Raw genomic sequence first — 27,785 nt, 5'->3', positions numbered from 1 at the left:
TCGCACGCACAAACACTATCTAGCGTGGCTTCGTCGGTCCAGCTACGCTTCTCGAAAGAAGCCAACTGATCAGCAAAAAAAATATGCACTACTGCTTGTGTTCTTTCGTGCACGGTTTTTTTGTCATGCCGGGTAGATCCGAGGTGCTGGTGTCTTTCCATGCGTGTTTGGGACTGAAGATCGAATTGTGAGGGGGGTGGTTCGAACGGTCGCAGAGAACAAGCCAAGCTCATTTAATTCTACGAGTTCCAGGTCTCAGGTAGCCCAGGAAAATGGCATTAGTGTGGGGTTCCCTTGGAACGTTTTGTGCCTTTTCCCAACGGTTTAAGTGGGTTTCAGCTGATGTTAAAAATATTTTCCCTGGAACCCATTTAAAACAAGGCCGTGTTTCACGGAGAAGCGCTGGATTAGACCATGTACTGTGTGTAGGGCGGTTGCGTCACCATTGTGTATCAGTAAGGAGCTTAACATACTCAAAGTGCCAGAAAAATGTACTTTTTAATTTAATCTGTACATACAAGAAAATTAGTTCCCATGCGTTTCTTATTGCCGCACCTTACAGTATATATGTACTCAGAGTGTATGTACTTGTTAATTTGTTCTATATAATGTTTACAAGGATATTTGCTCACATACGTTCCAAATGACACATTAGTGTATACTGTACTACTACTGCAGTCGTGAATACCGAAGTAAGCGACTCGCATTGCAGAGATATTGGCGATATGGTATGTCGTACGCACCTGCTCCGCAGCCGCATCATCTGTTCGAACAACATTTACGGGGGTTCGATTAGTCGCACTTTACAGTGATGCCGCCAGAAGCAACATTCACCTGGGTGACATCAAACTAGTTTAGAGGATATTTATTTATACATTATTATTTTTCTTGATCAAAGTAAAAATGCTGTTTCTGATACAAGTTGAAACGACAGGCTATGCACATTTAGAGAAGAAAATCCACTTTATTGGGAGCGATAAGATTATCGATAATCCAATGTATTCTTATATAACAGGTGTATCATTTGCTGAAGTAAATTTCTTGAAGTTCTGTGCTGAATACGCTAAGTTTGGGATCTGAGTAAAAGAAGCTAGAGTCAGAATGACTCGCCTCCTAAACTTCTGGATATAAAATCCAGAGAATATAAACAGAAAAAGGCAAATTCATTGGATTTTTATCTTAGACTACCATAATAAGAAAAAAACGCTGGTTCCGTTAGTAAGACCTACTGAAAACGCATGGTTGACTACACCTTTGCCAGGTCAAGATGGTGCTACTCCACTTCAAAGTGGTGAAGTAACTAAACCTTTTTAAAAATCATTCTCAATTTTTACATTAGAGTTTATGTCACTTCACAAATATGTCGAGTAAACGCACTCCGTACTTCAAAGTGGTTTATTCGCAGTTCAAAGCGGATCAACCCTCCTGAGCGTGTGCGCGAGCACTTCATTGCCATTCCTCGCTCTCTCTTATCAATCTTTTACCAAGCCCATAACCAAGCCAAGCCTCTACCTACCCCAAGATGCCCAGAGCCCCGCACCTCGCATTTGCCAGAGCTCGTGTCCTCGACTGCCTCCGTGTCGGCGGTGACTGGACGCTTGTGGCCGCCCACAACGGAATCCCCGCCACCACATCACGTCGATTTGTGGAAGCAAACGGAAGCACACGTCGCTGAACGAGCCGACTTGGAACTTGTACGGCTGGCTCCGTACTCTTCAATATGTAACCCCATTCAAGGTACGCAGTATACTGTATTACAATATTTTTTTAAATGGCATACTAACCGACTTTTGAACTGGTGCTACAGGGTGTTTTAGTGCTTTTAAGGCCAAGATCAAGGCCGACCTTGCCTTGCCCCGTAAAGGGCTGGTTGTGGAGCATCCTCGCGGGACGGTTGCGGCTGCTCGGATGGAGAAACTGGAACGCGCGGCGAGACGCCGCATCGGATGTATCGACACGCACCTTGCTAACAGGTTGACACTGCATTGCCAGCATTCCGTTGCTGCCGCGGAGCGCATGGAAGACATGCAGTACGGCACCTAGCTCTGCGTTTTCGCCACTTTGAATTTCCTTTTTAGTGCTACTTTTTCGTAATCAAATTTTTGTTTTCATTTTTTTTAAAAAATCCGGTTTGAAGTGGAGTAGCACCATCTTGGCCTGGCAAAGGTGTAGTAACGGATCCGACACTGGTAAGGATGGTCTGCTGCGATCAGGAGCGGAGCCAGGCCTGAAATATGAGGGGAGGACACAGCCAGAATAAGAATTTATCGGCAATATTCTCCCTGCTGCTTATCTAAGAAACAGCTACCGATATTTAAACAGCAGCCGTAAGAAAACCGTAGAAATGAAAGAATTGTGCGATTCAACTAAAACTAGCTGTATGAAGTGCAAAAACACCTACTCATGGGACTACATCTCTGCCCGACAAGTTATTCAGAACAATCGACTGATGTTTAGTTCGGCGGCGTGAACATGGCCAACGGGTTGGTGGCGTTCTCCGGGCGTTGTTGGATCACGTCCCAATGCTCCTGAATGGCCGAGCCGTTCATGCGGAAAATGTCGACGACCACGCTCGGTTGTTGGCCAGCTGCAGGTGTGAAGTAGTAGTGGATCCAGCCCTGACCGATGTCCTCATCAAAGCCACGAGTGATAACGTTAGCAGGGTAGACGAGCCCGAACGACGAGAGGTCGCCGCTGAAGCCCTGAAGTACAGCAGCCTTGCCCGATAAGAAGTCGGGATTGTGTTGAATGTAGTCGTCGGCGAGATGGTCCTCGAGGAACGGCAGTGGCGTGCCGGACAGGAGGAAGCCATCGGCAAAACGATCGAAAATGGCCTTCTGCTGGGCAGGCGTGACCGGACGCGGTGGATGGTAGGGGGCCGACGGAAGCGCTGTACCATCCTGGCAAAGGTCGACAGCGGTAGCTGTCGTGGCGAGGAAAGCGGGAATGGCAAGGAAAATGGTGCTGAGCATGGCGGTCGATGGTTGCTTGTGAGGGTAAGTTCAAATTTGAGACTGATCAAATGGCTTGTTCATCCATAAGAATTGAGATTATCCGTCATTTACGGTAATGGATACTCGATTTAAGTAACTCAACTTTTAATAATCAGCTGCTTCGTCTATTTAGGGGATTTCCTAGTTTATCTTCAAGCTCTGTCTGACCTTCTGTCATTGTGGCCGCATTTATACCCACTTGTTGTTTTTTAAGTCTTCTTTTCGAGCAGATGCAGGTTTGCTTTACTTTTATGTAAATCAAAAATGAATGTATTCATACATCTTAAACATCTACTGCAGCAACCTGTCTGTCCGTCACACTAAATTGTCGTGCCTGTCACGCTTTTCCGGACAAATCATTGGATAAAATAATTTAAATATTCCTACTGGCTGCCGAGCGCAGCGAAGGTGGCCCCGATTGGCCTAAAAGCTGCCGAGCGCAGCGAGGCGGCCCAAATCGGCACCTTCTGCAACCCTGCGGGCCTTTGAGCCCGCCTGAGCCAAATCTACCAACCTACCGTGCGAGTAGTGAAGCGAGCCCGTGGCGAGCGGAACGGAGGCAAAATACAAGGAACGACATTCATTCTTTCCCGCCGCGTAGCGGCGGCACTCGGCTAGTCTAGAACCAAAACTACCAGTGCATCTAAATAAATACAAAAAGTCTTTAATTCTGGCATTAAAAAAAAGCTGCTGGGGTTTAAGTTAAGCAAAATTCACAATAAGGTCCGGTTGTGCCCGGTGTTTTTTTTGTCCAAATAAGAGAGGCCTGATGATTATGGCACACTATACGGTGCTGGCTAAAATAAATGTTACAGTAATCCCCACCTAATCCGAAAAGGTGGGACTACCATATATATACCACGGACTACCATATATATACCACGGTAATATAGCCTGCGAGGTTGGATGATTCGCACAGGTTTCAGTGAAACTTACACTGTAAGCTTAGATGCGAAATGTATCGTATTAATCTGAGCTCGTGTAATCTCGTCCATAAACAGAGGGGGTGGGGTTACATAAACAGTGTAATCATGCTGGCTAAAAAAAGCCTTTTTTAGTTTACTGTGCAAATACCAATACAGATGAAGAAGCCGAAGCCCAAAACGTCGGGAATGAAATAGCTAGAGTCCTTCAAAATGAAAAGTGCATTTACACTTTCCCTCGTCTCAAAAAACCTTACGAGGTTGCTCAATAGATGGCACGTAGAAGTCGACTACCGTTACAGACGGACGTGGCGGCGATAAAGAACGTGAACTCGCTCTGCTTCTGGTTTAAAAAGCGGAAAGCTGTGAGCTCTGCAACGGTGACGCCGCCGACGTAATACACCAGCACATTGGTGCGTTTCCCACCGTTGCTATTGTCCATACTCGAAGACGAGTCCGACATACTGTGGTGGCTGCTAGAGTTGGTACTCCCCAGACTTAATAACGACGAGTTCGGGTCTTTCGCGAGAGTTTTATACTTCATACCAAGCGAGTCTTGCAGCAACCGGATACTCATCGGCGCGTATCCTGTGTACGGGAACATAAAGTGGATATCTGTGGAATGTCTCGTGTCCTCGTCGTCCAGTGCGCCACGCATTAGTAGAAGCTGTTTGCGCATTTTAGGAAAGTCGAAGCGGTTCTCCACACTCAGCAAGTCCATCTTCTCCAATTGTACAAGCAACGGTAAGATCTGATGGCCGTAGGTATGACAGAGTTGCTGACGATACCACGCGAGGTTGTCTGGCTTAAGGCCGCCACGAACAAGTGAGCAGAGACAGAGCAACTTGACCACGTCGTAGAGATTCAGAGGAGGTTCGCGTAAGATGGCTTCCTCTAAGAAACTGTCCACGTCTTTAGCTGCAGTGGAAGAGGCACGCGGACCAGCACTCATGATGGTCATTTCCGTCTCCACACAGCCACGTAGAGCCAGTTGTGTGCTCAGCTCTCGAATCCGTTGAACAAGCTGCAAATGATGAGCCAGCGACCGCTTCTTCTTGACCAAATGCGGAGCTTTGGCCAACAAGGCCTTGACTTTCTGGAACTCAGCCTGACTGTCCTTAGGCAAGCCGGCCGTAGACCCGGCCGAGCTGCCACGGACCTCAGTAGCCAAGTCTTTGGCTACGGCCACTAGTTGATTTGATACTAAGTTAAAGTTGACGTCCCGGATCTCGTCGAACAGCGCGTCCAGGTGGTTCAGCACCACTTTCTGCGTCGTCGACTCGGCTTTAGAGCTGTTTGTATCAGTCGGTGCCTCTTCTGTGTCGTCATCATCCTTCTCGTACGTCACGACGCCGTGGTTGACCCCCACTAGCGCATCCAGCAGCCCTTCATACGTCATAGGCGTCAGAAGCATCGACAGCGGGTCTTCCATCCTGTCGATCACCACCAACTTGTCCATGGCCGTGGCCACATCGGCCTCTTCTTCCCTTATGCCGGCCGTCCGATTCATCTTGATCTTCTGCTGCTGTCGATGGGCCAGTTCCAGCATCTTCTTGACCCGTTGAGCGAAGAACCCGTGGCAGGTGACGTCCAAAATCCGGCGTCCTGTATGTTTCTCCACGGCCAACACACTCTTGACTACGTCTGTCAAGGCCCGGCTATCACCTTTCACGTAGAGCTCGCCGAAGACACTGTCGTGGCACAGGGCCGCGACTCCGCGGTCTACGGGGATGAGGCCAAGACCCAAGTTGACTTGGCGGATAAAGCCCGCAACACCCTGACGTTCCATCTCTAAGGTCACGTCAGATGTGGCCGTGGGTAGCCACAGCACGGCACAACGTCGAGTGGCCACGAGCTCCAGGGGACGAAGCGCATCGGCCAGGCGCTTGGCGACTGTGGGCAATGGCGGGGCCACCACGGCCACGTCCAGTGTCCTTTTTCCCTGCTCCTGATTGGCCTGTGGGTCCTTGGAAATGTCTAGTTGGCGCTGTAGCTGGATCGTGTCGCCCGTGTGAAGCTGCACGCTTAGCAGGCGAGAAATCCCAAGTTTATCGTAGAACTCGCTGCCTCCCGAGCCGTAAGCCAGCAGTTCGAAGATGGCCAGCTGCGACGCATCCACTGCGAGTATCACCTTGCCACGGGACGGGGTGGCAGGGCCAAGAGCTCCCTCGATCGACCGAGCGAAGGCTGCCAGCGCGTCCGCCTTGAGCGCACTCTCAAGCTCCATCCCCGGCTCGGATTTTTTGTAAATGACTTGCGGTGTATTTATTTGAACAGCTAATAAAACCTTTAATTAAGAAAATAAGTTTAAATTTGCTCTTTATAAAAACATTATTATCGCCAAATACCAGTTTCTTTATTTTGCAGCTGCTTTATTGTAACACAAAACCCAAACGAGCGCGCAAGAAAAAAACGTTTTGGAGAAATTACATTTAGCGTCCGTTTTATTAAATTACTTCCAAAATGCGTCCATACGGCCCCGTAGAAGTCCGCCTACGTTTTGGCTACCGACTCACTTATCCATTTTGCCAACACTATCCTGTCCGATCAGATGGACTACGTGGCGCACTTCATCAAGTCACAGGGCTGATAAGAAGAGGCGCTGGCGCTGAGCACGTATTCGGGCCAGATGATCGATCTGGCGATGCAGTTGGTCAAGCTGAACGTTGCGCGGGTGTCGGATCTCGGAGGAGATTGGTAGGAGATATACGTGAGTTCAAGACGATCTTGAGACGTCGCACATGATGAGATGACAAGCGACCTCAGGAGGATGCGAAGGTGAGATTTGGAGTACGAGAAGAGGAAGAGCAGTTAAAAAGCTCCTATAGAGGAGAATGCATTACGCAAGACCATAAAAAACATTCATAACATCAAAATACAATCAGTCTTCAATCTACCTCGAGCACACCAAAGCGCATTACTGAAGAAGCGCACTATAAGCTACATGTTATGAGCCAACTAGTTCCGATAAGGCCTCACAGCGACCACACCCGCGAGACATCCAAGACGCTGATGCTCACGGGCTGAGCGTGACAGCAGACCCGCTCGCGCTGTTTGAAGGGACGCATTTCGACTCCGTTGCATCTGATGCCAATTGCCAGGGAAGCCGGAGCTTGAGCGCAACCTCTGAGCGACTGAGTAGACTTGAAGGACCCCTCGAAGGTATGGCGAAAGCTCACGGCTAGCCAAGCTGAGCTGCAGAAGCAGCTACAACAGCGCACATCATCCTTTGAGTATAAATACGGGGAATCGAGCGCATTTACAGACTTTATCAAGGCTCGAGCACAACGTATGAGAGTAGGATCACAAGATACGTCGATGAGAGCGGTGACGCAGGCGAGACCAGCTCCTGGGATGGCAACGTCACAGACGGAAGACACGACGAACGTGCAGAGATCAATAAATGTACCCATGACAGAGCAGTTTGTGCCACCACCGAACTTTGGCGTCAAGGTACCAAAGCCACGAGACCTGGACTGGGCCGGCTTTGCGAAGTTCACAGGCGAGGAAGTGTATTCCGGCCTTGGTGCTGTTTTAATACGTGGGGGCTAAGGTTCCTTCAAAGACTTGCTGCAGCGCAGCAAATGTGCGGAGGAGACTGTGGTGTAGTGATTTCTCCGTGGTTGCGGATTATCACCCGTCGACAAAGACGTGACACCGCCCAAGTTGTTCAAGCGACGAACCCTCGGTCGGGTGATGTACGGAGACGCCAAGGTGCAAGGGACTCGACGGCGTCACCTCCGAGTTTTCAACAAGTATCGGATACGGCCCTATGTCACTGAATCCAGGCTGTCCTTATTATTATTAATGGACTGGCCGGATTCGCATTAAGCGGACCATCTACGGTACGAACCCTCAGTGGCGGTTGGGATGAGTTCGCGGAATACTCAGCGACCTTTGGAAGACACGTTCACCGTCTGGGACAGGGCGCGGACCGTTAAAGATGCTCATGCGACGGTGCAGACGACGCTTGGCTGCAAGAAGATCCATAACGGATCATTGTTCACTTGATATTTGTATACTTGATTAGGACTTCTTATTAGGAATAGACCCGAAAGGGTAAGCTTAAATACAGAACAGAATTTCGACTCAAGCACACAGAGCGACGTCCGGCTTCAAGGTAAGCGTCAGGTCAAGCTTGTTTGAGTGTGTTATGCCTGTCGGTGAACTCGAAGCTCTGTAGCGAGGGTTCATCCGGCAAGACCAAGAGACTTTGTGTATTGGCCGATTATTATCGGGAGGTTTTACGTGACGGCTTATTGTTGCCTATTTGCACGACTGGGAGTGCTTGAATTGCCTCCCTTTTATTTCTTCCAGCCGAGTGTTGAACACTCGGTGATCTCGTAAAAAGCTTACCCGTGCCCGGTACCCTTCCGCTGTTGGGACCACGAGGATACAAAACACCTGCTAGCTTTGCTCGTGCTAGTAGCGTGTTCTTATTTTACTGGTTGGCCTATATAAGTAGTTTACAAGGTCCAGTTTGTCCCGGTGCAAGGGCAGAACTGGGGTCTTCAGGTCCGCCCGAACGATCGTTTACTATCCTAGTAGACGTATTGTTGTGGGAACATCCTAACTACATCTGTAGCTAGAGTTCACGTGGGATTTCCAACACCACAACTGGTGCCGCGACCCGGGAACAGATTGTGACCATTGTGAACTGTTTGTATGGCCTTCCAGTTTACGAGCTACCAAGAGAAGAAAAACAAGAAAAAGACAAGAAACATGGCGAAAGGACAACCGACGGTACCAGTTACGCCTGCCAAGTCTGGCGGGGCTCGCAACGAGAGTTCAAGCCCGGCTGCGCGCTTTGCAGCCGCCACCGAGCTTTCAGTGAGCTTCATCGACGAAGCGGACATCGGTCCTGACGCCCACGATTATGAAGATTACGAAGATAAGACGCCGGCTCCAGAGCCAGGCGCAGCGACGCCGGAGACGGCCACGCTATCATCGGGGCTGAGCGGGGCGACCAAGTCCCTTTCGAGGAACCTCGCCGACGAGCTCGATGATGTTGCGGGACCGGAACCGGCCTATGATGATTATGACGATGGGACCGAGGGTTTTAAACCTTCGGTGGCGAGTGCAAAGCATTCAGCACTGCTGAAGGCACCTCGCCCACCTATCAACGGTGATACACCAGCCGCCAAGCGCGTTTTTGACCGCGTACAAGCGCTGATGCAGAATGATGAGTGGATGCAGCTGTTCAAGCCCATCCCCAAGAAAAAGGACGACTGGCCTGCGCTTGCGCAGGAACTTCAATACCCAGTCAACTCGGTTTCGACTAGTCAAGTTGCCGAGGATTCAGTTTCGCTACTGTCGTCGCTGGGGTTCGAGAACGAGACGTACCCATCGACGATGTCGCTCCAGGATTGGAGTCCACATGAAGCCGGAGCTGCTCTCCAGAAATGGAAGAAGAAGCTTCGGAAGGCGTTTGGCGCTGTTGGCATCAATGCCGGAAAGCAGCCTGTGAGTCGACCGATGATTCAAGATGAAGATCCGTCTAAGATTCCACTGCCGCCGACGCCCCAACGACTCGTTCGTACTCCTCCGACCAAGCGTGGAGCTGAGCGTGGTGCCTTTGGCACTACCGAAGCCTCACCGTACTTTCAAGACTCGCACATGGTTACGCCACGTTCGGAGAGCCGTATGCAACGCATTTACGCAAGTAACGAGGGTTTGTTCGGTCGCCGAGGCGGTGCGCGAGCCCCCAAAAGTGGTGCCGGACGTCGTCAAGTCGACAGCGGTGGTTCGTCCAGTGACGATGACATTTTGGTGCGTACATTCGACGAGGAAGATCCTCAACTCGAGTTGATGCGTCAGATGAATGAGCTAGCGACGCTGAACGACGTGGACCCAACACCGAGGATTGAAATGGCTTCGCACCGACCGCTGGATCGCATCACGCCGTTCTCAGGCTCTCGGAACAAAAGCCTTAACTGTATGCAGTGTCTCCGTGGGTTCGTCTATGAAATGACTGGAACCCACACAGATGGCCGATAAAATGGTGCATTCCCATTTGAGCTAAGTCTCCGAGACGGAGCCATTCATTTGGTTTCCGTCAACTTCCGAAGAAGACGAAGCGCAAGTGGAAGCTGCTGAGCGATGCGTTCATCCGCTACTACTGCTCGCAGTTCACGCAGACGGCACTGTCGCGTTACTACTCCGCCAAGCGGGAACGAAATGAACATCTGTGCGACTACATAAACAGGCTGAACGGCTACGCTCGGACCGCCCGTCTACACTTTGAGAAGAGTGGTCGCGACGCGAAAGAACACGTACAGCAGTTCCTGGCAACATGCGACGATGACAAGCTAGCGGAGAGTCTCTACCACGCTCGAGTCGCCGACATTCACGAGCTCGAAGAGATCATCGAAGATGTTCTCAAGGGCAAGGAGAGAATGGCCAAGCGTGACAGTGAGTACCGATACTCTAAGAGTCGTGATACGCGACGCGACGATGGGTACGCCCGCAACAACCGGCGTGATGACCGTCGCCGCGATGACAACCGCAACAAACCACGAGTGACACTCATTGAAGCTACGGTGGACGACCTACTAGCTGAATTAGAAGGTCGTGAAGCTGCTCAAGGAGGCAACGAGTATTCAAACGAAGATCCGAACGCTAACGACAATGTCCAAGATGAGTACAACGACTTTCAGCCCGATAATACGGATGGTGATTTCTCATTGGATGAAAACGACCGATACCTCGCTGCTGCTAACGAAAACGAGCGCCGTGCAGCTGCTGAAGGCACCTACGCACGTTCGGACAACCGTCAACCGCGTGGAAACACGCCTGATCGCGAGAATGGCTTCAATCAAGATCGCCGAAGTAGTGACCGTGGGTTCAATCAGGACCAACGCGGTCGACGTGACTTCAACCGCGACAACCGACGCCCACAGTACGGACCATGCGCGGTGTGCGGTGGCATGAGTCACTCCGCCCACTACTGTAACAAGCGATGCAAGTTCTGCAAGCAGCTCCACGGTGCTGGACAATGCGAACTTTTCCGCAACTTCCAAGACCTTGCCAAATTCGTGCGCACTAAAGGCACGAGGGAGGAACTCCCGCCAGAGCTCAAGGCCGTCGTTCAAGAACGTCATTTAAACTAGGCAGCCCGCCAACTACAACTGGGTTGGTCCCTATCGGGCTGCCACAGTTAACCGAGCCTTCAATGGAAGCAGAGTGTATCTTTGCTTTCATGGGGCAGAGTGAATGGCCTGATAATTACGTAACAAGTGTGAACGCGACGGAAAATGAAAAGGAGAGGAGTAAAATCCTCGGTGGAGGTGTTGGAGAGAGAGTGGAGTGTGCTGATGCTGATGAGGGCACCAGCGAGGGTTCGTTCGGCTTGGTTTCGAGTGCAGCGCGAGACGAGCCCAAGGGTCACTCCAAGATGATGAAGTTGAACCCTGGCGAGAGACAGGGGTGGTGGTCGGCCAAGAAATTCGACCGACGGATCAGAATGAGAGCTCTGGTGCAAGGCGCTGTGAATGACCAGCGAACGAGGATCCTCCTCGACACAGGAGCAAACGTTAGTGTGATCACTGACGCCTTTGCCAAGAAGTTGCGACTCCGAGATGTACCTGATCACGGACGCCGCATTGACATTCAAGGAATCAACGAAGGCAAGGTGTCTACGACGCGACGAGCGTGCGTCAAGATTACGCTTGGATGGGAGATGGTGTACGAGCTCGAGATGTGGGTAATGGCGCATAGTGCAGGCGTCGACGTAGTACTCGGGACCGACTTTATGATCCCAGCTGGGATCCGGTTGGACCTGTTCCACGGCGCGGCGCAATTACCGCACGAAGTTCAAATCCCGCTGATAAAGACCAAGAACATGATCGACAGCGAAGAATACGGCTCCCATGTTAACGCCGGGCCACCCGAGCGTTTGGACATTCAAGCGCACGAGTGGCGAGAATACCGACTAGCGAAGCGCCACGTCGGTCTGGAAGAACACGTACTGTGGGTTCGTCGAACGAACAAGCTAATCCCGTCAGTGACGAGGTTTCGACGTGGACGGCCTCAGAGCATTCGACTGACCAACGTGTCTGATCGAACTGTGTACCTACCAGCACACGACTCGATCGCAATGTGGATTCCAGATGGGGATTTGCCACGAGGTGACGGCTATGTGCGTCTGGAGTCCAAGAAGTACCAAGACTGGCAAGTATTGGCCTACGAAGGTTGTAGAGACCGCGAGCTCTTTCAGCGTGAATGTGAAATCTACGAACAATGGCTTGCAACTCAGCCTTCGGCAGTTGATCGACCGAACTATCCAGAACCCAGTGGGGTGCTAGCACGACCTCTAGAAGACTCGCTATTGGATTCCAGTGATCGTCTGACGTGTGCAGAGCGCTGGGCACTGATCCTGGAAGAACGTGAACGAGTGGAAGCCTGTCTGGCGTCTGGGGTGACAGCCGGGGATTCGACCGACGGTCAGCCTTCCGCAGAACCTTTGGACACGTACACGACACCCATGGCGGAGGCAATAACGCGAACGAAGCCTCGGTAGTGCGTACACACGAACTACTGAGGTCGGTAAACGTGGTACATACGCCAACGAGTGTTAGTGTCCAGTCAGGGGTGACCACGGAAGCGAGAAGCAACGGCACTGGATTGAATGGAGTCACCCGTTTTGACGAAGCTGTCCCGGCCTTGTGTGTCACCAAATCTGCGAACGGGCCATCGGTGGTTGATCCAGAGGATACAGGCATCGCGCAGAAGGTGTTAAGTACGGCACCGAGTATTCATTGCAAGATTGGTGCGGATTCCGAAATGTCAAGACAGCGGCAGAACGAGGAGCGGAACAAAAGTCAACAACCCAATATGTCGGCTGCCCACGCATTCAATATTGCGAACGACGACTCGGCAGATGGCCCAGAGATGAGAAACCAGGATGAGAAGGAGATGGACCAAGTACCGACTGTTGAAATCAAAACGGATGCCAATGTTGAGTCAAGGGAAGAATCCATAGCGGCGTTGGACGGAACATACATCTCGGTTGCTCGAGTGCTAACAACCGAGGGAAATAAAGCAACGGAGGATACGAGAAATGATTTCTACGAACACCCAGCTAACAACATTGGCTTGGACGACTACGCGAAGGAGCTGGCATTCCTGCCGGATCTGACCGAAGAGATCAACACGAAAATTGACTATACTGCGCCTAATGTTGCTGATCCTGAGCTGTCGGCTGAACGCCGAGAACGTCTGGTCGCGACGCTAAAGAACCACGAGCACATCCTGATTGCTAGTGGTAACGCACTGCCGCCGCCAGCCTACGGTGCGGTATGCGATATCGTCACACAGGGGCACGCCCCAATTAAACAGCGTGCCCGACGCGTGCCGCTGCGATTTCTCGGCAAGCTGGACGAGCTGCTGCGCGCTTTATTGCGTGCGGGACTGATCGTCTTTTCAGACAGTCCATGGGCATCACCGATCGTGATTGTGATGAAAAAGAACGGGCTGGACATCCGGCTCTGCATTGATTACAAGATGGTGAATGCTATCACTGCGATCATGGAATATGCAATGCCGCTAGTCGACGACCTGTTAACAGATCTCGAGCGCTACCTATGGTTCTGCTCGCAAGCGGCTTCTGGGCGGTCATGATGACCTTGCGAGCGCGTAAAGTATCGGCGTTCGTCTGCGCACTCGGACATTTCGAGTGGTTACGCATGCCCTTCGGGCTAAAGAACGCGCCGATGATCTATCAGCGTATGATTGACAACGCACTCTGGGGGTTCGTTCAATCTAAAGGAGGTTGGTTTGAATACTCGGAGAAGATGCGTTTAGCTGAAGAACAGGCCAAGGAACGTCGTGGGCCAAGCGCCGAGGGTTCGTTTCAAACGAAGTTCGCGGCAGACCGCGAAGCACCGGTAGAGACCGACCCTGTACTACAACTCGTCAACAGCCCCGTCGCTGACATGTTTACGAACGGGGAGCCAGACGAATCATCGCTGGTACCTGTATTTGGTCGACGGTCGTTTGTGGATGACATTTGCTTCGGTGGCGAGAATTTCGACAGCTGCCTGGCGACGCTGGACCGATTGATAGCAAGATTTGCACAGTGTCGGATCAGCATTAGCTTCACCAAGAGCATCTTTTGCCAACCCAAGGTGGACTTTCTGTCGCATAAAATTTCGCCAGAATGTATCAGAGCTGACCCCAAGAAGCTTGCGGCCATCACCGAGCTTTCGTTTCCAACGAGCAAGAAGGGCATGCAGTCGTTTCTTGGAGCGGTTAATTACTACAGCCGCTTCATTCAAGACTTCGCGGTCTACGGTGCGGCGCTGTACCAGCTCAAGGATGAAGACTTTGTCGTTGAAGGTGGCCTTTCTGTGGCACGTCGTTCCTTCAAAAAATTGAAGACGAGTGTTTCACATTCACCCATCCTCAGGCACTTCTATCGGTCGAAAGAAGTTCACGTCATGCTCTTTGCGAATGAATGGGCGTTGAGCACTACGCTAATGCAAGAACATGAAGGCAAGTTACACCCCGTACAGTTCCTCGGTCGGGTGCTCAAGGAGGCCGAGATGAACTACCATCCTGCTGAGAAGGAAGTTTTGGCGTTACTTCTGCTGTTGAAGATCTGTTACGTCCAGCTGGCAGGAAAGACGCTACATGTCTATACACGATTCTCGACGTTAGAGTGGGTGCATAAGTCGAAGTCTCTCTTCGGACGCGCGGTCCAGTTCGCAGTGCTGCTATCGCAGTGGCACCTTAAGGTGCAGCGCGTGAAGGAGAAGGATGTCACCTTTGCGCAGCTACTGCAGTCAAGCATCACGAGCTTCGTTGACCTGGAGGACTCGCTCGCGCCGGTGGCACCTCCAAACAAGGGTTCCCCGACTGTTCGAATGGACCCCGCGTTGCTGTACGCCAGGCTTTCCCGTAATTACAGCGGATTCGTCATGTCTTTTGACGGATCAGCGAAGACAGAGAAGTACGGTGGCTACGGGAGTTGTTCATGGGTGCTGTGGAGCCTTCCTGAGTGGAAGGTAGTGATTGCTGCAAACGCTTTCCTCTCGGCCACCACGGTGAATGAGGCAGAGTACACAGGTATGATAAACGGTGTCAAGGCTGCTATTGCGCACGGTGCCGAGGATTTAGTCATCGTTGGGGACTCAAGGCTCGCGATTCAACAATCACTAGGGGTGATCGCATGCAGGAAGGAAACTTTGCTAGCGCTGCTGAATACTCATAAGGAACTCACGACCAAGCTTCGATCAGTTAAATATCTTCACGTTGTACGAGAATACAACGCGGCCGCGGATTCGTTAGCCACTGAAGCGCTGGAATCAAAGGTCAGTCGGGTAATCTTGGCTGAAACTCGCAAGTCGGAATTGGCATCGCTGAACCGCATCCAGGAAATGATCTACGAGCCGGATGAAGACTCGGTAGATGTTTCGTCACAAGGAGCAGAGCGTCAAGTACATGTACTGTCAGGCAGCGAGTCTTCAAAGTGGAAAACTTTCGAAAATTTCGTGGTTGATTACAGCTCACCAAAGTGCGATTATGGTAATATAGCAGTGATGACTCGGCGACAGACGAAATCCAAGAAACGCGTCAGGTTTGCAGATGAACACTCGGAGGATGTCTCAAAAGCTCAAGGGGAGCATGAAGAACGACGAGAGACGTCCACCGAAGATTCATTCGGCGAAGATTTGCCAGACCATCCTCACAAGACTGTACCATCGGCATTTCCCGATGCGGAAGATGTTGATCCGGTAGCGATACAGCGGGAACGACGCAGACGGATACAGGTGGCACAAGACGAGGAGCAGAAGTGGTTTAACATCAAGAAGGTGCTTCAGGGCCAAGCACAAGAGCTGAGTTACAAAGAAGCTCGAGATGCCTGGAAGTATGCTGACCGGTTCGTGTTATCAGAAGACGGCGTGCTTCACTATCTTGGATTGAATCGTCGGTACGACCACGGTTGGCAAGAGGAGACCAAGCTGCGGCTTGTGGTACCAACAACGATGATTCAAGAGGTCTTGCAGAATTGTCACGACTCGCTGGAAGGAGGACATCAAGGTGTGGTGAGAACGTTCCAACGCGTTAAGTCCGATTATTATTGGATCTGCTTGTACGCTGACGTGGAGAAGCATGTGAAGTCATGTCCAGATTGCAGCTCGAGTAAAAGCCGTCCACAGCTTCGTGGATACTCACCTGGTAACGTGCTAGCCGAACGACCTTTCCAGATCGTCTCGATGGATTTTGTGATCCCACTACCGAAATCTCGTAGGGGCAACACGGCGTTGCTCCTATTTCAGTGCTCGTTCACGGGATTCGTTATTACCACGGCTATGTCAGATACGACTGCACTGAGTGTTGCCCAAAGTGTTCGAAGAATGTGTGTACCGACGGCTCGCAGCCCCATCATTAATAAGGGCATGACCGCGACCCACGCTTCATGAGCGAGTGTCCAAGCGTTCGCAGAGATGATGCAGTCAAGATCAAGAGCGACTTTGAGCTATCGGCCACAGGCTAATGGACAGCAGGAATGCTCGGTGAAGTCAGTGATGGGGTCCGTACGGGTGTACGCGGAAGACCCTCTACAGCAAGATTGGAACGAAATCGCGGAGAAGCTAGTATTTGCTATTAATACTTCTCAAGACACTACGAGAAAGGAAACGCCGTTCTACCTCGTTCATGGTTGGGATGCGCAGTCGACGTTGCGGGCAATGTCGTCATCACTCAAACGAGGACTCGGCAAGCAGTCTGACGCACTGGCGTGGCGGCGTGAGATCAATCGACAACATGAGGTCGCCCTCACTATGGCCAAGGATTATCAGGCTGTAGAAAAGGAGCGAAGGGCTAAAAAGCATAATGATGCTCTGAGTCGACTGGAAAAAGCTGCTGTACCTCAACCAAGTGGAAACGAACACTCGGCGGACCCTCTAGAAGCTTCGGAAGAGATGGAAGATCCTGCAAGAGCCCCACCGAGATCTCTTTTCGAGATTGGGAGCCGGGCGTGGCTGTACATGGAACGCGTCAAACCGGGCTTGACGAAGAAATTAGCTCACCGATGGCATGGACCTTTTCGGATCAAGCGCAAGGTGGAAGAGTTTGCGTACGAGCTGGAACTGCCTGATCGAAGTGGGTATCGCTTTTACCCAGTAGTGCATGTGTCAAGACTCAAGGCTGTCAACGAATTCAACAGTCGACCGAACACTCGGTTGGTACTTGACGCGACTAATGAAGCAAGACTCGACTTCGATGAGAGACTACTGCCTGAGGACAGCTGGGAACCAGACCAAGTTGCCGGTGAATATGAAGTCGAGGCCATCCTCGACGACAGAACACCACTAACGGAGCGTGCTGTACGCGAGTTCAAAGTCAAGTGGGTTGGCTATGAAGATACAACTTGGGAACCATCATCAAACTTGTCATGTGGAGGTCTGCTGTACGACTATTTGCGAGCCAAGAAGAGCGAGAATCGGCTACAGATGGCGCAAGTGGCGGACGAAGACTAGCGTGACTGGATCACGCATGAACTGTCCACAGGGCGATGCAGCCTGTGGTAACAGACGAAGAACGTTACTGCAACAACAAATTGTATATGCATTTGAAGAACAACATGAACATGATTACGCTGTGGAAGTGTATTAAGAATAAGAAAACATGAATGCCGACCGCGGAGCGATCACTGAAAACGAAGTCACGCGGGACACCTCAACAGTTAGCTGAGATGCTGGAGAACGTCGTAGAACGTGCAGCGAGGATTCAAATCGATTTCAAGTGTCTGGCCGCGGTGGCCAAGAGTGTCAACGAAGCCGAGTCACCACTCTCCTTCTCCTCTTCATCAAGAATCTGAGCCTCGGCAGCTGGAGCTGAAGCCGGACCCTGCGAATCCTCGGTACCAGCTTCAACAGGAGCAGCAGCCAGAGCAGGACGTGGAGTACCCGGTGGCGAGTCAAACAACGAACGCCAGGTCGGAATAAGCTCGGTTGAATCGAGAGACGGGTCAGCGATCACGCTTCGGTACACATCCACGAAACGCGTACCACGAGGATTGAAGAACTCCGGATTACGCTGGCACGGAGAGTACGTGGTGTTGTACGGGTGCTGATGCGGCGCATTCATCCATCCAGTACGCCATGGCTGACGAGCGTCGAGAGCCGGAACTTCGGAAAGCCAGTCAGATGTCCGAGGTGCGAATGACAAGTTTTCAATGGGGTACCACGGCTTAGACGGCTCCAAAAGCAACTCGGGACGAATGAATGACACGCCGGAAGCACTACATGAAACCGAGTCACGACTCCACGCCATGAACTGCTCACGGTACTCGTTACGAAGACGATCGGCACGACGGTCGCGCTCACTGAAGAGCTTCTTTAACGTAGCTCTCAGTTCCTTCAAGCGTTCCTTGTCGTGGCCAACCTTTTTAGCTTCTTCAGCGAGACCTCGTTCAATACCAGCTAACGGAAGCCAGTGGAGACGCTCCCACAACGCGAACCCGAGGTCACCTTGCTTACCGCCGTCACCCCGAAGGTTCGCCCAGATCATCTTGAGACGGGTCTCAATCTGAGCACGCTTGGAGATGGGGACGCTTGGTTTGAAGTCGACAGTGTCAAAGAGGCAAGCTTGAAGAGGATAAAGCTGCCGAAGTTGCTGGTACGGGTGATCAGGATGCGAATAATCAAAGAACGCTTGGAGACCCTCCAACGTTGTACGCACGGTCACCTCACCAGCTGGTTCAGGAAGCGTTAAGCTCAAGAGTCGCTCGAAACACTTCTTGGCGCCTGCATCGGTAAACTCCATGTCCATATACGGAAGAACCCACGGTGGCAGGGTGGACTAAGCCGGCACCGTAGGGCGAGTACCAGATAACACTCGGTGAGGCAACGGCTCAACCGACGGTGCACCACCACGACGCGGCACCGAAGTATAGGTTGCCGTAATCATGCGTTCAGGTCCAGCATCGAGAGTCCAAATAGACGGACGAGGAGACACTGGAACAATAAGAGGAGATGCTGGTGCCGGAGGACTTGCTGGTGGCGAAGGAGGCGGGCCGGCAACGATGATTGGGGAAGTCATCATCGGCGAAGGATTTGGCCGAGGTGGAGTCGGAGGACGAGCTGGGCCAAGATTACTCCAGTTCCTGTTTGAATCTTCAACATCTTCGTCATCGAGTATGCTTGAATGATCGGTGGGGGGCGGAACATCACCGCTACCACTGGGAGCATCAGGAGAGTCATCCACCGAAGATTCATTGTCATCCACGTCATCTCCATAGTCGTCATCAGCATTCCCATCGTCATCAATCTCCATCGAAAGGCCAGGCGAAGACACGCTTGATACATCAGTCGTGGGAACAGTCGGAGCCGACTTCGAAGACGCGGAAGTGAGTGGAGCAGCCTCAACAGGGGCAGACCCTGCTGTAGAAACCACTCCCGAGACTTCAACTGCCTTGGATGTCGCGGCAGACGCCGAAGCAGACTTGCCTTGTGGGACAGTCTGGTTTGACTCTTCATCTTCGTCACTCGAGCCAAACATGAGCCGCATTTCCTCGGCCTCGCGCAGAGCCTCTTCAGCAGCACGTATGTCGGCTGGAGAAGGTGAAATCGTTGAAGCTGGTGACTTGGCCACATCGTGTGGACCCTGAGGCGGGGGCGAAGGCGCATCAGGAGAGACAGGAACATCGTCGTGATCCTCAGGGTTCACGTCCTTACCCAAAGGCTCTGTTGCAGTTTCTTGAACCGAAGGGACGCTGCCTGGATCAGCAGTCCCCATGTCCACGTCACTCTGGTCGCCGCTGAGGTCGACCACTGCGGGAGTCGAGGAAGACGCTGGTGTAGGAGGTGGCGACCATGAACTTGGAGAAGACGGTACAGACTTGGACCGAGTCTTCATATGACGTCGTGGCGACTTAGCAGGAGAATGTGGGCGGGGTTTCTTGCGCTTCTTCTGGTCCGCCTTCTTCCACGCCTTCGGACCGAACAGCGATCTACGAGCCGACTTGGGAGTTGAAGTATCGGCAAGTGGCGCATCACCGAGACCGGCAGCTGCCATCGAAGCACTGGCCTTGTCCGTTGGGATTGGAGCCTTGTCTTCGTCAGAGACGTCCGGATCGTCGTCTGAATCCTCGCCACCTGGTCTAAGACGCTTATGGGACTTCCCATGGGCCACTTGGTGAGCTGCTTTGGCCAAAGCTGCCGGAAGGGCTTGAGGATTGTCCGAAGACGCGGTGGCAGACTGAATACGCCGCAGAGCGACTAACGTCTCCTGATCCAAGTCCAGCGCATCCAGGTCCAGCTCACCCGCAGTCAGACCTATCACGAAGGATTGTGAACGAACGTTAGTTGCTGAACGCACGGTGGAAGGAGCGACATTAAGAGCGTACCTTCGACAGCCAGACGAAGTACCTCGGGATCCATCCCTGCCAGACTCACGTGTGCACGGAGGGTACGATTCGCTTGGAGGAGGCGAGTGTTACGGTCTTGCTGGTTCTCGAGGACCTTGAGCGTGTCGTTATCGACATACTTGCCCTGGGCAAGCTTTACCAGAAGGAGGTGGAGCTTCTGGGTCTGCTCAGTATTCGCGCCAATAGAAGACTTGTATACTTCGCGTTCGCGAGCCAGCTTCTTCTGCAACGTGCTGATAAAAACGTCCCGAGCTTGGACCTCGCAGTGCAGACGATTCAAGTCTTCTGCGTGTCGTTCCATAGTGGCTTGAACAGTGGCGAGCATGGCGTCGTTCTTGACGTTCGACTCGCGGAGAATCTTGACGTGGTGGTGTAAGGCTTCAATCTCAGCGTTTGCAGCCTTGAGGAACGTCTCCGCGTTCTCACGAGCCATGATGTGGGGTGCCACCGAACGCACGGCGGCAGCAGCCTCGGACTGAGCAAACCGCAACTGACGCTCTAAGTCGGCAACGCGTTGGGGTAATGCCGACAGCGCGTCAGGAACAGGTTGTATCGCAGCGAGGACCTCATCGAAACCAACAGCAGTCTCGAGACGACGCTGAGTGTGTATATCGCCGTGGAGAGGAGGCACAACGCTGATCTGCACTTGGTGACGAGCCATTGCAGTCAAGTACGGGATTATCGAGGTCATCATGTGATCGACCGATGCCTCCGTACTTTCAGCCAGCATGGCGCGCAGCGAATCTTCGGTGAGTGGTGGTGGACCACCAGCTGGGGCAGGAGGAGCAGCAGGAGCCATCTCCGCGGATTCAGCGACGACGGGGAGTGCTGCAGGAGCTACCGCAGGGAGTGAAGAGTCTGGGGCAGGAAGCGCCGAAGGACCAGTTGATGACGCCGCTGTCGGAGGAAGTGTAGCAGACTGAGGGACGTTCGAACCCTCGGCCTTGCCCTCCTGAGTAACAAGTCGAGTAATGCGAGATGATGAGCAAGGTGCCGATGATTCAAGAGAAGTGTGAGCTGACATACCTCCAGCTGTTCACGTTCGCGACGTCTACGAGGATTGAGACGCTGAAAAGCGTCGGACACGGCTCGATTCAGACGCTTGGACATACGGTGGCGAGATGGTGAATTGAAGAATGAAGAAATGTCACAACGGGCACCAGTACCGTGGCTTCCATTGCGACAGGGGCAGTTGTGGTGTAGTGATTTCTCCGTGGTTGCGGATTATCACCCGTCGACAAAGACGTGACACCGCCCAAGTTGTTCAAGCGACGAACCCTCGGTCGGGTGATGTACGGAGACGCCAAGGTGCAAGGGACTCGACGGCGTCACCTCCGAGTTTTCAAAAAGTATCGGATACGGCCCTATGTCACTGAATCCAGGCTGTCCTTATTATTATTAATGGACTGGCCGGATTCGCATTCAGCGGACCATCTACGGTACGAACCCTCAGTGGCGGTTGGGATGAGTTCGCGGAATACTCAGCGACCTTTGGAAGACACGTTCACCGTCTGGGACAGGGCGCGGACCGTTAAAGATGCTCATGCGACGGTGCAGACGACGCTTGGCATGCAAGAAGATCCATAACGGATCATTGTTCACTTGATATTTCTATACTTGATTAGGACTTCTTATTAGGAATAGACCCGAAAGGGTAAGCTTAAATACAGAACAGAATTTCCACTCAAGCACACAGAGTGACGTCCGGCTTCAAGGTAAGCGTCAGGTCAAGCTTGTTTGAGTGTGTTATGCCTGTCGGTGAGCTCGAAGCTCTGTAGCGAGGGTTCATCCGGCAAGGCCAAGAGACTTTGTGTATTGGCCGATTATTATCGGGAGGTTTTACGTGACGGCTTATTGTTGCCTATTTGCACGACTGGGAGTGCTTGAATTGCCTCCCTTTTATTTCTTCCAGCCGAGTGTTGAACACTCGGTGATCTCGTAAAAGGCTTACCCGTGCCTGGTACCCTTCCGCTGTTGGGACCACGAGGATTCAAAACACCTGCTAGCTTTGCTCGTGCTAGTAGCGTGTTCTTATTTTACTGGTTGGCCTATATAAGTAGTTTACAAGGTCCAGTTTGTCCCGGTGCAAGGGCAGAACTGGGGTCTTCAGGTCCGCCCGAACGATCGTTTACTATCCTAGTAGACGTATTGTTGTGGGAACATCCTAACTACATCTGTAGCTAGAGTTCACGTGGGATTTCCAACACCACAAGACTCACCAGAAGAATTCTAAATTCTTGCTCAAACAGTAAATTGGAGGGGACAGCACTAGTTTATTTCGAAAAACGGTTTCGCTCTAGACGGCGGAGTCACCAACGCTGGAGCACGTGATGAAACGCGTGTTAGTGCCATACATGGCTACGATCACGGCGTCCAAAGGGCTGCAGCCGATGACTGCAGAGAAGCTTCGAGACAGAACATGGGCTGAGCATTTATAGTACTTGACGTACGTGGTTGAGCGCTCAGGATGCTCTGTTCTACATGTATTGCAGTGCTTGTGCAAGTCGGCACCCGTGTTCCTACGAAGTGCCATGCTAGCGTGACTGAGCTCGCAACGCGTGAACTATTTGCAACAAGCTACAGAGCTAGTGCCTTTGCGATCGAGTACGAACCAAGTATTGCCAAACATGAACAGTTCCGTGGACATGGGAGCCGTGGTAACAAAGGACACGGTGGTCGGTACTACGGAGGTAGCCGAGGAAGCCATGACGGACAAGGAAATGAGAAAGTTGCCCGAGTACGAGGCAACGCGACTCGTACGTGTTTCAGTTGCGGCGAAGCTGGACACATAAAATTAAATTGTCCTCCGAAGAAGTAAAATAGTGGAACAAATGATATCAAGGTATCCCTAGCCATCGGGACCGGCATGAATGATGGTACACACGCATGGATCTTGGACAGCAGATCCAGTGTGCATTTACTCAAGTCTGTGGAACTACTGAAGAACATAGTCGACTGCGACGAATAATACAGAGTACCTAAATCCGGGTGATCAAGAAGGGCTCAGTAGAGTTCAGGGCTATCGTAGATGGAAGAGAAGTCGAAGTGAGCATATCAGATGCTCATTATGCTGAGAATCTGGTCGACAATATCCTGAGCTACGGCAGATTAAAGATGAAGGGTGTGTTTCCGGAGATGCATGGCGGCAAGAGCTACATGGTGCAGCAGGAGCACGGATTACGTGTGTTTGGGGTTCACAGACGTCCCAATGTATTCATGATCGATACTATAGGAGATATTACCACGTAGGCTAGGATCAATGCAGTATTGAGCTTATTAGAGGAAGCAAACGAAATCCCAAAGGATACGGTAAGAAGTCTACACCCCTAGAGCTACACAAGAGGTTAGGACATATCTCGTACGATACTGTAGAGCGCATGGCGGACGCAGCTGGCTCGGGAATCAGATTGACGAGCAAGATACGCCTCAGTTGCTTGACCTGTGCACAAGGAAAGCAAAGCAAAAACAATCAGTAAAAAAAAGACGCTGGTGCGAACGCCCCCCATTGACAAGATCGGAGGCGTTATTGGTAGCGACAGCAAGGGACCCATGATACACAAGTGGAAAAAAATACTCAATTAACATCTTCAAATACTCTACAAACTATGTAGAGTGTTCCTGGCAAAGAGAAGTTCAAGCACTTCTTGGTGTATATTGAAAAGCGACTTAATTGCAGAATTCATGTAAATAGAACCAATGGTGGTAAGGAGCTTATGAGCGTTGGCCCATTTTTCTAAGCGACTGGAGTACGACGTCAGATAAGCGAGAGAGAGAATCAAGCATCAAACGGAAATGCAGAACGTATGCACAGGACTGTACTAAACGTGGCAAGGTGCATGTTATTCGCTAGTAAATTAACGCTCTACTTCTGGGGGGACGTGGTGGAATACGCGACGTACGTTCTCAGTCGTAGTGCGTGCAGAGCAAACTCCAAGCGAATATCCCCAATAGAAATGTTGACGGGTACAGTGCCGAATCTGTCTGACATAGTCACGTTCGGAAGTCCCTGTACGGCATAAAGTGACACGGGTAAGAAGGCGTGAGCACCACGAGCACAAGTGGGTATGATCGTCAGTAAGAATGACGAGACGAAAGGATACAAAGTATACATACCGAAAGATCGTACAGTGATCACGACACAGCACATCAAGAACGTGGAGACCCTCGATGTCAAGCATAACGCGCAGTTGCAAGCTCAACTAGAGCTCGAAGATCCGGAACTAAAGAAGCTACTTTAAGAACGCAAAAGAACTGCGAAACGGAAGGAGACGATCATTGACCAGTCAGAGACCGCTGATGAGGAGAAGCGCTGTAAGCTGACCAACTACAAGAAGAAGAAACAATCAAAGTCATCAAAGAGGACCAGTAAAAAGAATAGCGTGACTACAAGAGAAGACGCTACAGGAAAGGAAGGGGCAGCTAATAACGAGTACGAGCAAGTACCGATCGACGTAGAACATCCAGTGCGTATGAGAACTCGCAATATTGGTGCGGAGCATGCGCAAGGGAACGCGGTGAATGCTGTGGTGTACCACGAGCCAAAGCGCTACAGGCAAGCGATGAAAGATCCGCTTGCCGACAAATGGAGACAGGCCATCAAAGAAAAAATTGATGCGCTAGAGCAAAATAACACGTGGTGAGTGGCGAAGTAACCAACAGGAGCGAGGTGTTTGCACACCAAGTGGGTGTTCGAGCTAATGACACATGCTGACGGCACTATTGAGAGGTACAAGGCCAGATTGGTTGCTCGTGGCAACGAGCAGGAGCACGGAGTGGACTATACGCTCACATTCTCCGCAGTGCTGAAAATTGTGTCCGGCATGGTGATTTCGGTCGTCTCTCGAACCTGGAAAGTGCCAGCGCGTCATGGAGATGTGCCACGGGCCTACGAAAGGGAAAAAGGAAGCAGAATTAAGCATCATTCTGTAAATTCCGAAAGGAATGGAGTTCACGGAGGAGCAACTCAAGGCGCTGGGCGTCACGACCAAAACCGAATTAGTATTGATATTGGAGAAGGGGCTTTAGTGGCTAAAGCAGTCAGGCAGACATGGAGCCACTTGCTAAACAGTATTTTGGTGTCGCGAGGCTTCAAGCAATGCTACACAGACAGCTGCCTGTACGTCAAGACGGAAAACGATGGTATAACGCTCGTGGGTATCTACGTTGACGATATACTACATGTAGTGACGGCAGCGAGTGAGAGTTAAGTTGACAAGTTCTTCGAGAACATGCAAGTTGAAGAGCTGAAGGATTGCTTTGGGCGTGGTATCTAAGCTTCTTGGGATTACGTTTCACTAGAAGAGCGGTTAGGCGCTAGACCAAGCGCAGGTGATTCAGGAAATGTTGCTCAAGTTTGAGCTGGATAAGGCGGCAGCGGTACACACACCGATCGGCAACGAACCAGATGACGAGGCGACTGGTGATCTACTGCCAAGTAATGGTGCTGGAGGCCAAGACGTCCGACAGTGCCGATTTTCCAGTCTTGAGTCGGAGTTTATTATGGATATCGAGATGCACCAGACCCGACATATCCTTCGCAGTACATCGTGTGACGAGAAACGCACATGCACCAAACGAGGCAGACTAGAGGTTGGCCAAAAGGATCGCGAAGCACTTAAAAAAGAACGAAGAACTTGATGAACACGACTCAGAACGCCATAGGAAAATACGGAATATCAGTGGAGGCATTCAGTGATGTCGACTACGCTTCGAACAAGCAAGATAGGATATCGGTGACTGGTTGAGTAGTCATGGTGGCACAAGTGGTAGTGGCATGGCTGTGTAAAAAGCAAGCGTGAATAGCACTGTCAACCATGGAGTCCGAATTCGTGGCAGCGTCACAGACGACGGCAGAAATGCTCGACATCGTGGAATGTTTAAAGTAGATAGGGCTAAAGATACATGATCCATTCACTCTACATGTTGACAACCAAGCTGTCATTGCTCAGCTAGAAGACAAGGATACGTCAGGGTGTGCAAAGCACATTGACACACGTCACAAGTTTGTAAAATACTTTGTAAAAAAGGCAGTGTTAACCGTGGAGAATTGCGACTCCAGGAAAATGCGTGCAGACATCCTGACAATGCCCCCCTCCGGCGTAGCGACTCAAGGAGTTGCGTGAGCTCGCTATAGTATCAAGTTGACCCCCCCCCCCCCCCCCGGGGGGAATGAGTGTCGGATTTCGCAGGAGATTGGTAGGAGATATACGTAAGATCAAGACGATCTTGAGACGTCGCACACATGATGAGATGACGAGCGACCTAAGGAGGATGCGAAGGTGAGATTTGGAGTACGAGAAGAGGAAGGGTAGTTGAGAAACTCCTATAGAGGAGAATGCATATTGCGCAAGACAAAAAAACAAACTCTCTTAACAATAATATACAATCTGTTTTCAATCTACCTCGTCGAGCACACCAAAGCGCATTACAGTGCTGCTGAAGAAGCGCACTATAAACAACAGCGGGGCATCACACCGCAGGAGATCGACAAGGGTGACAAGGCCAAGGACATGGGCATCAGTGTTCTCAAATTGGATTTTGGTTTATTTGTGTTTTGGGTATATTGAACGATCTACCCACCCATCATTTTTTAAAAAGGGTTTATTGGATTTTTAATGAAAAGGAACCACGAAAGGGTTTCCGAAGCAGCCACTAGTGAGCTCAAGTGCACTAGTTGCAGGCGCGGCTATCCTATGCATCCTCTGTCCGCCGCCATCGGAACTGCAGTCCACTTCCGAGCAGCCGTAGAGCAGCGGCGTCGCATTTGGGCGTTTAGACCATGGTCACTAGAGCTAACGGAAGAACTTAGTTAGAGCTTGAAGGTAAAATCCTACGGCGTGCTTGACAGATTCTTCAGGAGACATGACTGTTCAAAATTTGTGTCAGCTTACATGAATGCCCGTTTAGCTGCACCAAATTACTTTAAACCGCCCAGATCAAGGTTAATTGGTGCGTATCAGCAAAACCAAAATGTACATGTTAAAGGGCTTCTGTCAAAAACAGCGCATAATATTGCTGTCCTTAAAAGGACGAAATCAATTGGAATTGGACGATCTTGTACCGTCCTTTTTTTAAGTACAACATTTGTTGGGGTTTACAATATACAAGAAGTCTGTAAGGTGTGAGCTATGACGTCATCGTTGTAAAAATTCCTGGTATTTTATTCCACCCACCCACTTCTCTAAGTCACACCCACTCGACCCTCCTCAAAAGGGGGGATTATTTAAGAGCACTGAGGGCCAGAACCTCTCCAACCCGTCCCAGTGGAAGCAGCTGGGTGATCTGGCACCTCCTGTTGGCCGAGGACTGCGCGCTGCCTGTGGACACTTGAATCCGCTGCTGATTTCCGCAAACGCACAGCCGAGACAGGACGCGCTGAATCACTCGGCCACATCGTGCCAAAGTGTAGTCTGACGCCAATATGCGAGCATGTCAGCATACGTCATCGCGTGCCGCCTCGTTCACGTATACATATCACTGACGCAATCACTGCGGGCC

At 51.3% G+C, this 27,785-nt stretch overlaps 2 protein-coding genes across 2 annotated transcripts; both read right to left on the bottom strand.

Annotated features, from left to right (window-relative positions):
• Positions 1–2,377: 2,377 nt before the first annotated feature.
• On the bottom strand, positions 2,378–3,036 carry PITG_07708 (uncharacterized protein; the record flags this gene model as incomplete). Its single annotated transcript, XM_002904600.1, has 1 exon — positions 2,378–3,036. The coding sequence occupies one exon, from the start codon at positions 2,970–2,972 to the stop codon at positions 2,454–2,456; it is 519 nt and encodes a 172-aa protein (XP_002904646.1).
• Positions 3,037–4,181: 1,145 nt separating this feature from the next.
• PITG_07707 (uncharacterized protein) lies at positions 4,182–6,143 on the bottom strand (the record flags this gene model as incomplete). The annotated part of the gene is made up of 2 exons (XM_002904599.1): positions 4,182–4,288; positions 4,490–6,143. The coding sequence occupies 2 exons, from the start codon at positions 6,141–6,143 to the stop codon at positions 4,182–4,184; spliced, it is 1,761 nt and encodes a 586-aa protein (XP_002904645.1).
• Between the last annotated feature and the right edge of the window lie 21,642 nt (positions 6,144–27,785).

This window comes from Phytophthora infestans, genomic scaffold, assembly GCF_000142945.1.
Source record: "Phytophthora infestans T30-4 supercont1.11 genomic scaffold, whole genome shotgun sequence".
NCBI lineage: Eukaryota > Oomycota > Peronosporomycetes > Peronosporales > Peronosporaceae > Phytophthora > Phytophthora infestans.
Note: the sequence above shows the minus strand (reverse complement) of the source record. Positions and strands in the feature narration are given on the sequence as shown.